This window comes from Pinus tabuliformis, chromosome 5_2 (assembly GCF_031772625.1).
Source record: "Pinus tabuliformis cultivar Carrire ecotype Pingquan chromosome 5_2, CPIR1, whole genome shotgun sequence".
Classification (NCBI taxonomy): domain Eukaryota; kingdom Viridiplantae; phylum Streptophyta; class Pinopsida; order Pinales; family Pinaceae; genus Pinus; species Pinus tabuliformis.
Window position 1 is genome coordinate 687,549,064 of NC_142306.1, and position 13,240 is coordinate 687,562,303.

The 13,240-nt window shown below is 38.5% G+C and overlaps 1 protein-coding gene across 4 annotated transcripts in view; it reads left to right on the forward strand.

Moving 5' to 3' along the window:
* Nucleotides 1-13,037, forward strand: part of LOC149160975 (uncharacterized) — a 44,932-nt gene extending 31,895 nt beyond the window's left edge. For 3 of the 4 annotated variants that reach the window (XM_089436858.1, XM_089436859.1, XM_089436857.1), the window contains exons 6-9: nt 10,729-11,341; nt 11,418-11,960; nt 12,089-12,192; nt 12,403-13,037. In XM_089436858.1, coding sequence (XP_089292984.1) covers nt 10,729-11,341; nt 11,418-11,960; nt 12,089-12,192; nt 12,403-12,432 — 1,290 coding nt within the window. In that variant the 3' untranslated portion in view covers nt 12,433-13,037. Of the gene's footprint in view, nt 1-10,728; nt 11,342-11,417; nt 11,961-12,088; nt 12,270-12,402 lie in introns of all 4 variants that reach the window. The other variant, XR_016261821.1, reaches the window with a different exon arrangement.
* Nucleotides 13,038-13,240: the final 203 nt, after the last annotated feature.

The following is a 13,240-nucleotide window of genomic DNA, read 5'->3' on the forward strand; positions in this document are numbered from 1 at the left end:
TTTCCTACTATAGCGTGAAAGGATGTCCCTTTATTGCGGATTAGATCTCCCTTTGAGGACTACGGTTAGGGCTTTTATGGATCTTCCTTTAGTTGCATATAGAGGCTCCTTTTGACAGTGAATGAAAGCCTCCATCATGACTACGTTAAGTGCCTCTTCTTGCTGCATACACACCCCTAATAGGACAGTGTATTATGGCATCATTTAGCAGTGGTTAGGGCTTCTCCATACCAGCGTTAAGGCTGGCTTCATGGACTGTAATTTAGGGCAGCGTAGGTCTCTTTAGGACAGTGTTAAGCTTCTTCATGTTTAGGCAGCGTAGAGCTACTCCATGATAGTGTTAGGCTTCTCCACATTAGGGCAGCGTAGAAATTCTTTAGGACAGCGTTAAGCTTCTTCATGTTTAGGCAGCATAGAGCCTTCTTTCTCATGACAACATCTAGATCTAGAGCTTCTTAGAGCAACGTATTCTCTTAGGATCTTCTGCCTTCCACCAAAACCCAAACGAGCGGAGAGGAAGAGATCACATGAGATGAGTGACTCAATGACTTGCAAGCCACCTCTTTTTATAGTAAAATGTTGAGCACAAGTGGGGGCAATTTGGTTGTTAGTCGACCTTTGAATTGTCCCATAACACAAATAAATTCATATGTCCATGAATACATGTCGGAATCGGATGATCTTTAGATCAATCCTACACCTCTTGATGAGAGGAATCCAACAAAAATATCAGCTGCCATAAATAAGATGACCCACATGGTATTTGGCCCTAGTTGCCAATTTTAACAGTTCTGTAACCTGAGCTACCAAAGCTTGATATTTGTCAAGCTGCTTGCGCTATCTCGTCTATTTGTAGGAGCTTCGACAAAGTCCTCTGCGTCTGTCAAGGTTTGACGCACTTCCTTACTGGCTCTACCACTGGTGGTGAGAGGTTCAATTAGTTCCTCCTCTTGTTCGTACTGCTCCACAAGCTTTGTATGACTTGGAATAACCTACAAAATTCTTATGAAAGCACAATATCTAACAATAGCCAAGAAGAAAGAGAATAGAAAAACCAATGATAAGACAAGTTGTTTGCGTTGAATGTTTTTTTTATTATGGCATAATGATCTCACATTTTCAGAACATCCAAATGGGAAGGATGGATTAGCCTTATATAATTTTCTTTCTAATGGCTAGTTTGAAACCCTCACCCAAGAATAATGATTTGACTTGTCATCCACAACATGGAGACTAAGTCATTACAATAATTAGCTTTACATTTGCTTGAAACCCTCATAAAAGAGGTGATAAAATACTCCAAAGGGATGTCACCCTCATGAACAACTCCAATAAAACCTTAAATGTTGCTTATCAACCTTCAAAATATGTTTCAAATGAAAGTCCATGCCCATATTACAAGGCCAAGGCACTTCCATGAAGCATGGGAATGACTTTCCAAATCAAAAAATGGGTCATAAAATCTCCCAACAGCTAGGTTATGTCAAACATAAGAGGATGATTTGGCTTGAGGCGTGCAACATTCCCTTGAAAGATGGCTTGAATTGATGTAGAGAAAAATTGGGAGGCCTTAGGAGGCCCAACGACTTGCTTTCCTTGTTGTGCAACATTCCCTTGAAAGATGGCTTGAATTGACGTGGAGAAAAATTGGGAGGCCTTAGGAGGCCCAACGACTTGCTTTCCTTGTTGCTCAACGATTGCTTGGTATGGACTTTAGTACCTTCACATGGTCCAAACTTTGCCTGATTTTGTGATTTAAGGCTTGACTTTCTTTCCTTTACCTTTTTCCTTGGTAACTTGACGTATTTTGAGTAATTAACTTTTTTCTTTAATGACTTGGCCCAATGGTCATATTTGACCCCTCAAATGGCCTCATTTAATCCACATTTGTGGGCTGACCTCACTAATTAATGTGCCACAAGAATAGATGTCCAACGCCTTGCTTGATTTTCCAATTTGGGCATATGGGTTTGCTTGGAAAGAAATTGTAGATAACTTTTTATATATCACATGCCTCATTTGACCTAGGATTGACCCCAATATGTCCAACAAGAGTCAACACGTGCCACAAAAGGAGGACGACCCCCCTTTGATTGAGGATATCTTCCTATTGCCCTAACATTTTGACAAAAAATCCACGTGGCATGGATAGTACAAAGTTTGTTGAGCAATCCAAGCCTTCGTTGATTTTTGATCCTTGGGATCCTGTGCCTTGTGATACAGGAAATGCCTTGGGAAATGTGAAATGTTGGAGAATGTGAGATTACCATGTTGAGAACTGTAACACGATAATTATATATTGAGGCCAAGTTGCATGAAATGTGGAAATGTATGGAAGTTTCCAAAATGGGTATGGTTAGAAATGTGACCCCTCAAAAATGGAAATGTCAAGCAAAACATCCCATATATATATAATTTTTTAATTAAAAAAATGATGTCAAATAAATTATACTCCATAATGAATTAGAATAAGTCTCTTAATCATATTCATAAAAGAGTGGCTTGCTAAAATTGAATTCAACTTTCCATCCCTTGTATCATGTAATGCGAATTGAAAGAGCGTTGAGTGTGAGTTGGTTGAAGAAAAAATTAAAGACTAATGTTTTATATTCATGCCATTGTTGGAAATTACTCTTTTAGTCCTTGCTCCATAATTGACTCAATGAATAGACTATTTTTTGACTTTGTTTTTAGTGTTGTTGAGTGTGTGATATTCTTTCCATGACCAGTTCCACATGTTGTTATGTTGCGTTGGGCACAATAGGGGGGTTGCAGGGGGGTAGCCCCCCCTGCTGGGGGATTTGGAGGGGTGTAGCAACCCCCCCTGCACGTGTTCTAGGGCAGTGCCTCGGGAAATTTTGTTTTGTTTTGTTTTTTTTTTATGTGGACACAATAATAGTTGGGTGGACGCAAGGATGGTGGGGGGACCTACCCATGGTTTTTTGCATGGTTTTCGCTTGTGGTTTTAGGCATGATGGTTTTTTCCAAGGGAACTACGATTATGTTCTAATCCAGGGTTTTAATGGATTGAGGTTTATGAATGCTTCGTCATGTATATATATGTATTGTAACACTGAAAGAAATATAATGAAAAATCAATCTGGTTTTCCCGGTTTAGGTTCTAGGTGAAAGTCTCATGTATATTTTATGTTCTTGCCATTGTATATTTTTCTATTATAAGAATTTGTTTGTAGGTGATTTCTGTACAGGGTTAAAACCTACATTTGGTATTAGAGTTGTTTCGGCTTCAAAGGGATGTCTTTGTCGCTGAGGGGTTTTGCTTAGGTCTGTGGTAGACCCTATTACAGTGGGAGATATGTGGGATTGATTCTTGTGGTGAAAGGAGATGGCAAATAATGAAAAGATAGAGATTGAAAAATTCAATGGACAAAGTTTTGAGGTGTGGAAGCTCAAGATAAAGGGTCTGTTGGTGGACAAAGATTAGTGGATCGCTGTAGATCCATGTACGACACCAACATGAATGTCTGCAGAAGACTGGGAAAGTTAGATCGGAAGGCGAAGAGCACAATACGATTGTGTCTTTTAGATTCAATATTGTTGAATGTATCAGGGGAGGCTACAACAAAGGCTTTGTGGGACAAGTTAGGGACTTTGTATCAATCTAAGTCTTTGGAGAACAAATTGTTCCTGAAGAAAAAAATGTATAACTTGAGGATGAAGGATGGAGACTCGGTGACAAAGCATTTAAACGCCTTCAATATTGTGGTAAGTCGGTTGTTATTTGTTGATATTAAAATTTCAAACGAAGATAAGTGCATTACTCTGTTGTGTTCTCTACCAGGCTTGTGGGATAGACTGGTTGTTGCTATAGGTAGCAATACAACTACCTTGAAGTTTGATGAAATAGTCTCAGCCTTGTTGTCGGAGGAGATGAGATGGAAAAATATGGAGAACCAGAATGGAGATGCCTTGTCTGTAAGAGGATGGTCCTAGAACAAAAATAGAAGTAAGTTGTTAAGTGGGAGATTTAAATCTTTAGGAAAATTTGTAAAGGTATGCTAGAAATGCGGAAAAGAAGGGGACTACAAAAATGATTGTAAATCTAAAACTCCTGAGAAAGGAAAGGGATATGATGATGCTCCTTCTGCAGAAGCGAAAACCACCTCAAATGAAGTTGGGGATGTTTACTTGGCTTCTTTTTTAAGTACACATGTATATCATGAGGCATGGTTGATTGACTTAGGTGCATTCTTTCACTTCATTCCCCATAGGGAGTGGTTCTGCGAGTACGAGAAATATGGTGGTAGTGATGTCATGCTAGTGTTGAAATATGTAACTAGGTTCGGTCTTCATAATGACATGTAATCGTATGTTTTTGTATTTGATGTAAAGAGAAAAATAAATTTATTTTGAGGCATGGTTTTCATGCTCAAGGGAAATTTATTTTTAGGTCAAACACCCATTGAGTGCTTCTAGGGCTTGTCATTGAGTCTACGAGCCAATTGAATCATTGTCATGTATAGAAGACCCTTTTGGGCAAGTTATATATTGTAAAAGAAATTTATTTGAGTCAAATAGAGTCAAAAGACCCTCCAAGACCTTGTCCATATGCAAGTGACAAGTTGGCCTAGGGACAATGACAAGTTTGCCTACTAGATGTGACAACAAGCCTATATATAGGAGCATTTGGCCTCATTCAAAGACATCCAATCAAATCATAGAAATTTGATAAGAAGACAAGAAGAAGCCTCATATTCAAGCGAAGGAGGAAGCATAAAGAGAAGAAAATCGAATGATACTGTTTTTGGGTCATCACACTCACATGTGCAAAGAGGAGCTAGGGCATTATGAAGTTGCAGCAAATCAAAATTGCAGTCATCAACAAGAGCCGAGTTTTGGATCAAAAGGAAGGCTCCCTTGCAAGCCAAATTGATAAGGAGAAGTCATCTCAAGTGAAGGAGGGAGGAGGATTAAATCACCATAATTCTCTCACACATGTCATCTAGGGTTTCTACAGTAGGGGTTGAAAACTACGGGTTGAAATTGCAGTCAAATTTGTTGGTCTGAGATTTTGGTCAAAAGTGAATTGGAAGCTGCTGGAAGGCAAGTTTGACTTGGGTTGTGAAAGTGCTTCAAGGAAAAAGTTTGACTTGGTCTTGGAGGGGTCTTGGTCAAGGGTCATAGGTCTTGGAATTTGTCAATTGAAGTTCTATAAGAAGAGTAGTTCTTGTGGGTTTTTCTCTCAACAAGAGAGGTTTAGGCCCTGGCTGATCGCTTATATCTTGTGTCCTCTTGTCTCACCGTACTTTATTGTTTTGGTCGCTGTTTGATGATAAGGACACTAATTATAAACAAGTGAAAGAAGAAACTAATTAATTAAGTAAAATATATCACAAATAGTTATCAAGGTAAGAGAAATCAGCGAATCTAGCTGCCCTAGATTTTTCAACACTTAGGGGATGACGGGGAGGCCATAATCATATGACACATAAAAGTCAAGTTGAAGTTGTAAGGTGGAAGGATTAGAACACTTGGAGTTTTGCATATTCCTACTTGGCCAAAAATCTGATTTTTGTAAGCAAGATGGTTGATGTAGGTGTAAAAACAATGTTCGAGAAAGATACTTGCAAGATGGTTCGGGAAACACTAGTATTGATGTGGGGAGTTCGGGTTGGAACTCTATACAAGCTTTTGGGTAGCATTGTTATTGATGGGTGCAACAATTTTGTGGTTCCTGGGAGTGGAGCAGAAAATCTAGTGGTCTTTGGAGAAAAGACTATGCTATGGCATCAAAGGTTGAGAGAAGAGTCTTCAAATACTGCAAGGTAATGGTATGGTAGATGATGTCTAATTGCTCTCTGGATTTTGATTTATGTGAACATTGTGTGTATGGGAAACAAAATCGAGTGAGTTTCCACTTTGGTGCTAAGAGGGTGAAAGGGATAATAGAGCTTGTGGACAGTGGATGTGTTTGGACTTGTGTCGGTTCCATCAATGAGAAAGTTTGTGTACTATGTCTCATTTATGGATGACTTTTCAAGGAATAAATGGATATATTTCCTCAGGAAGAAATATGGAGTCTTTGATAGACTTAAAGAATTTAAGGTCCTGGTGGAAAATGAGACAGAGAAGAAGATCAAGGTGCTGAGGACAAATAATGGTGGAGGGTTCTGCAAGAAGGAATTTGAAGAGTTCTATAAGAAGTGTGGTATAGCACGACAAAAAATTACTCCATACACACCTCATCAAAATGGAGTTGCAGAAAGAATGAGCAGGGCATTGATGGAAAATACAAGAAGCATTCTCAGCGGTGCTGGGTTAGGACAAGATTTTTGGGTAGAGGCAGTGGATACTGCATGTTACTTGTTTAACAAATCACCTTTATCAACATTGGAGGATAAGACTCCACATGAGGTAAGGATTGGTAAGAAACCCTCTCTCACATTTCAGGGTATTTGGCTGTGATGCATATGTACATGTTCCAAAAGAGAAAAGAACCAAGTTGGATAGTAAATCTGAAAGGTGCATCTTTATTGGGTATAAAGATGGTTTAAAAGGTTATAAGCTTTTGAACCCAAAAACAAGGAAGGTTGTGTACAACCGAGATGTGGTGTTTAGAGACGTGAAAGATGTTATTAAACATGAAGTCCTACCAAAAGAAAAGGAACCAAAGAAGATAGAGTTTGAATTGGAGTAGGAAGAATCAAACTCTACAGCAGAACATGAATCAGAAGAGGAAGAGCCACACACTCCAGTTTTGAGGAGATCAATTTGAGAGAGAAGACAACTAGAGAGGTATAGTCCATCTTCTTTTTGTTCAATTTTTTTTTTTATCTATTACTAATGTTGATCCCAAAACTGCTAGGGAGGCAGTGGATTCAGGGGATGGCAAACTTTGGAAAAAGGCCATGGTTGAAGAAATGGAAGCTTTGGACAAAAACGAGGCTTGGGATTTGGTGGAGTTGCCAGCTGGAAGGAAACCCATTGGAGGCAAATAGGTGTTTAAGAAGAAGATGAATGCAAAAGGCAAGGTGGAGAAAGGCAAAGCTCAGTTGGTAGTAAAAGGTTATTCGTAGGTGCTGAGAATTGGTTTTCGTGATATTTTTTCTCCTGTTGCCAAGTTAGCCTCTATTAAATTATTTTTATCTGTTGTTGCTGCTTTTGATTTTGAAGTAGAACAAATGGATGTGAAGACACCATTTCTTCACAGAGATCTAGAAGAAGATATCTACATGAAGCAACCAAAAGGCTTTGCGGTGAAGCGTAAGAAAGAATTGATATCCAAGTTAAAAAAGTCTCTGTATGGGTTAAAGCAGTCACCAAGGATGTGGTATCAAAAATTTGATACATATAACGGGGACTTGGCTTCACAAGGAACAAAATGGATCATTGTGTGTATTTTAAATTAATTGGTGACCGTGTTATTTATTTGGTCTTGTATGTGGATGATATGTTGCTGATTGGAAATGACAAAGAAATTATCTAGGATTTGAAGACCCAATTGTCCTCTAAATTTGACATGAAGGATCTTGGTGCTGCAAACTATATTTTGGGCATGAAAATTAAACGAGATTGGGCAAAGAGGAAGCTTTGGTTAAACCAGAGGAAGTATGTTGAGACAATATTGTAGAGGTTTAATGTGCAGGATAGTATACTGGTGAAGGTTCCTATTCTTGTAGGTGTAAAGTTATCTGCTGAACAATGTCCCAAAACACAAGAAGAAGAAGATGACATGTCTCGTGTCCATATGCAAATGCAATTGGTAGCTTGATGTATGCAATGGTCTATACTTGACCAAACATTGCACATGCATTGGGAGTATTGAGCAGTTTTATGTCAAAACCAAGGAATGAGCATTGGGCAGTAGTGAAGCGGGTTTTTAGTTATTTGCGTGGCACTAGTGATTATGGTTTGTGATACCAAGGAAGACCATGATTGGACAAAGTTTTGGACATACATGGCTTTGTTGATGCAGACTGAGCTGGAGATCTGGACCAGGAAAGATTTACAAGTGGGTATGTGTTTAACCTATTTGGAGGAGCAGTCAGTTGGATGAGCAAGAGATAGTCTGTGGTGGCACTTTCAACTACAAAGGCTGAATACATGGCAACCACTCATGCAAGCAAGGAAAAAATTTGATTGTGTTCAAGTATGGGGTTGGTACAACGAGCTATAACGATAGACTGTGATAGCCAAAGTGCAATCTTCTTGGCAAAAAACTCTGCTTATCATTCAAAGACAAAACACATTGATGTTTAGTATCACTTTGTGAGGGATATGGTTGAAGACAAAAAGGTGTTGTTGGTAAAGGTGGACACTTAGAAGAATGTTGCAAATTCGTTGACAAAGATTGTGAGCATTGACAAGTTTTTTTGGTGTAGAGAAACAATGGGTGTTGTAGCCTTGGACCAATGACTATGCACTCCTGCAACTCTTTATGTGGAAAGAAAACAAGTGGGGGAATGTTGGGTGTGTGTTATATTCTTTCCATGACTAGTCCCATGCGTTGTTACGTTGTGCTGGGCGCAGAGGGTTGACAGTGCCCCAAATTTTTTATTTTATTTTTTATGCGGACTCAATAATAGTTGGGCAGAACCAAGGATGGGGGCGGTCCAAGGATGGTGGGCAGACCTACACATGGTTTTGGGCATGATGGTTTTTGCCCATGGTATTTTGTAGATCCGGTCAAGGGAACTACGATTATGTTCTAATCCAGGGTTAATGGCTTGGGGTTTATGAATGTTTCAGCATGTATATATATGTATTGTAACATTGAAAGGAATATAATGAAAAATCAATCTAGTTTTCCCAGTTTGGGTTCCAGGAGAAAATCTGTGTATATTTTATGTTCTCGCCATTGTATATTTTTCTGTTTTAAGAATATGTTTGTAGGTGACATTTGTACGGGGTTAAAACCTACGAGTGCTTAACCATAAGTTTGGAGTAAAACCTCAGTAAGGGGGCATTGATGGGCACAAAAACACAAAGCAATTTTGTAGCAAACTACAACTATGCTATGTAATTGTCCACCAACAATCCAAAGCTCCCACTACCCGGATTCATGAGGTGAACAATCTGGTGGAGGGTTTATTCATGTCTTGACTCTTAGGCTGTGTGGAAAAGGGTTTACTTAAAGTCTTAGACTATGTGATGGACTCGCACTGTGAACTAAACAGTAGGTGAATTATGAGTTGACCTGTCGGTTCGATAAATTATAGGGTATATTACCTTTTTTATTATTAAATACCAAAAGGTCACTGAACCTTTCGACCAACCTAAAAAAAATTGAGTTTCAACAGGGGTTTGAGTTCTCATTGAATTTTATTTTAAGGTTTGGCAAACTTGAACGAATTTGCAATTTTTTTTCAGGTTTGTCAAGTTTGAAACCTCAAGGTTCAAATTTGATAAACCTTGTGACAACACAAGTCATTAACCACCTTGAAATGCCACAATGACCCAAAATGGCCCTGCAATGCCATTGGTTGTACTGTACAACATTTCCAAATGGTGAAAGGATATACAGTACAACCAACAATGTTTCGGGGCTGTTTTAGGGCTGTTTAGGAGCATTTCGGGGATTGGTACGACAACTAGGTAGGTGTTTCTTGCAACATAGTAGACTTAATAAAATGACCATGTGGGAATGACATAGATGCACTCAAGACATAGGCTAGACTGACCCTACAAATAGTGATCACCGCAACAAGACCAATTGCTCCTCTAAACCATTTGTTCAGTTAGGTCCATAACTCCATCCTAAGTGCTTCAGTCCTATATAGGACGAAAGGACCTGAGATTGGAGTCTAAAAGGACTTGGCCTGGCCAACCATAACAGGTATACCATGATATGTAGCCTCCACATGGCTGATAAGGATTTGAATTGCATTCTCTGGGTTTACAACCGTGCTGACACAAATGAGAATGTGCATATACGCACCCCTGCTGAAAGAGGGGTAACAAGTCCATTGATTGTTCATCCAATAAATGTTGAATGCAATCAATGACAATATCAGATATTGCTTATTTTCAAGAGGTTGAATGTCACATGGACCTAGTTAGATCTCCTAATGAAACCATGTAACTTATGCAGTGTTATGAATATAATTATGTAAAAAGTAATAAATATAGATAATAAATAATAAACAAAATAATATGTAAATAAGTAATAATTAGTTAAACAAAGGGGCATGTCTAAGGAGGCACGACTGTTCATAAAGGAACGCTTGGTATATAAGCAAGCCCTTCACTCTCAATTGTATCATCATTCTTACTCGTACATTTTAATATATATTCTTGTATCTCAAAGGAGATCTACATATTCCAGTCTTCTGGAGAATTTAACTTGAAGAACGAACTTTGTTTGTTACATGCAGTAACTTAACAGTACTGTCACCATCAAATAAGTTTTCCCAATCTGGTCCTATAGGATCATGAAGCCCCTACTACCCTCATGCTCTCCCACGAGTCATAGAAGCAGAAGAAGCCTAGATCCTTTGCATGTCTACCCTTGGCCAAGTGGTAATATTTCCATGCCTACCCTTGCTTACATGCCCTATTTCTCAGTGTTATTGTATACAAGCCTCTGCATTCTTGCTTCGCTATACATGAGATGTTTGTCTGATTGTACTGAACCAAAATTCCTTTACATTTTTATTGTTGCTATAATCATTTTTCAAATAAGAAAAAACTGAAATACAGAGTTATTAATAATATTTCTGCAAAAAGGACCCACAGTTTCTATGTTTTGACACATCTATATGTCTGCAGGTTCTGACTCAGTTACACCAATTAGTTATGTGGGGTAGCAAGGTTTCTAATGAAGGGGCTATTCTCCTTAAAACTTTACCTAAATTGAATTGCCTGAATTTGGCATGGACAAATGTCACTCAACTTCCAGCATTAGTTTCTCTTACATCTTTAAACATGAGCAATTGTACCATTGAATCTATTCTTGATGGATTGGAAGAACCTGAAACATCATTAGTGACGCTACATTTCTCTGGGGCAAGTTTCATAGATGCCTACCGTGTGCTTTCTGGCCTTCATGCTCGAAATTTGACTTTTCTGGATCTGTCTCGATCATCTATTAACAATGTATCTTTCCTTGCTGGTATGAATAGGCTTGAGTGCCTAGATCTCAGCTGCACTGGAGTGACAGACTCATCCATGAACTCAGTGGCTGAAATTGGAGCAAATTTAAAACATCTTAACCTAAGTAATACAAGAGTCACTTCTGATGCTTTAGCTATTCTATATGGAAATGTTCCCAAACTTGAATTCATTTCATTATCTCACACCATGGTGGATGACAATGCCCTTGCATATTTGGGTCTGATTCCTGCACTGCGTAGCATCAGCTTGAGCTTCACGAATATCAAAGGTATAATTATGGCAAGTAATTTGGGGATAGTTAAGGTTGAAGTTTCAGGCAACTAATCTCTTTTTGTTATGTTCAGGTTTCATTCATGTAGGAGAAAGTGAATCAATTCCACATTTTTCACTAGCTTCTCTGCAACAACTTCAACACTTGGAAATCTTAGACTTAGAAAACACTCACATTTCTGATGTGGCCTGCCAGCCCCTTACTTTCTTGAAGGAAGTGTATCATCTTTCTCTCAGAAGCGACTTTCTCTCAGACATTGCTCTTCACACGGTGTCATCTCTTTCAAAGCTAAAATATCTTAGTATGCAAGGTGCTGTTGTTACAAAAGCTGGTCTATGTTCATTTGTACCACCTCCACTGCTGCAAGTACTGGATCTGAGAGATTGCTGGCTTTTAACCAAGGAGGGAATTTTGGAATTTTGGAAAACTTATCCTAAACTGGAATTAAGGCATGAATTAATTGCAACAATCTCTGAGGACCATACTTACCGTGGTCATGGTAAAATGTTTTCCTATAAGACTATGGAAGCCTTTAGTGGGAAGCAGGGAAGAAAATCTGGCAGCAGAACCTCCTCATCTTCACTGCATGAGAACCCGACTCAAAGGAAATTTATAGGTTTGTTTTTCATTTTCTCTGTTTTACTGATCTGTCTTTGATGTTGGATATCTGATGTTGAGAAATGGAGTATGACTTTGGTGTCATTTTTCTTATTTGCTCATGCATGTTTCCTGTCTGTCTCAAAGATGAACGAATGAAGTACAGTAGATCTGAGTTATTACAGATTAGAGGAGGGGTCCATCCTGCATTGTCATTCTCAGAAATTGAAGTTTCCCTCCCTAAATCTCTGGTAAAGAACAGATCAAAATGAAGATTGAGTTTTTACCTTTTGCTGCTCATCGAAATTTGTTCTCATGCATCATCCTGGTAATTGATTGTAAGCTATATTTTTGAATGTGTTAATTAAAATTTGCAGAAGTTGATTATGATTCTACCTTTCATGGTTTGTTAAAGGAGCTTATTTAATAAAAACTTCTGACCGGTGGGTTTGTAATGACAGGCATTGTTACTGTCTAGGAAATGCTGCTGAAGACATGAAACTCCATGGGTATGCATGTCTTTCACAACCATTAGTTTACTTTCTTTTTCCTTCTTTGGGTAGTTAAACCTCATTTTCAACTAGAGAGAGTGTACTAAACTCCATACATAATCTCATCTCCAATCAGACCACCTTTGGCTCAGTTTCCTTTCTTTTTCCTTCTTTGGGTAGTTAAACCTCATTTTCAACTAGGGAGAGTGTACTAAACTCCATACAAAATCTCCTTTACAATCAGACCACCTTTGGCTAAGAACTACGACTTAGGGACTAAGGGATTTATCATATATATTTCATCAAAGTCACTCCCATGATTTGCACCCGGCCTTATCTACAAAGAAGAGTGTGTTCACACGTGGAGTGAAAATTCTGGTTTTTGAACTTCAGTCTTTTGCTTCAAGCACATCAAAATGCAAGGAGACAACAGCCTGATGGGATTTTCAGTTGTTTTAGCATCAAAAGCACAAATATTTATAACTCAACTCATGGTCAATTTCAGTTGCCAACGAGTCATTTTATGTAATAGATACAGTTACTCTTGGATATCAATTTGAGTTGTTCCATCTAACTATGATGAACACTTGATTATGTCTTGTCAATTACTATCTTGAAGCCCATGTTTGGATCTTCAGTTTATGCTCATTAAGCAGCGTCATGTGATGATGTTACTATGCTAGAAGCATGGCAATGGTTCAATTTTTGTGGGTGTGTCAAATAGCAGACTGCTTAACACCCTAATTCACTTGTCAATGATATGGATTTTGTTATCTGAGATATTTAGCAGCTTGATCTACATTTATGT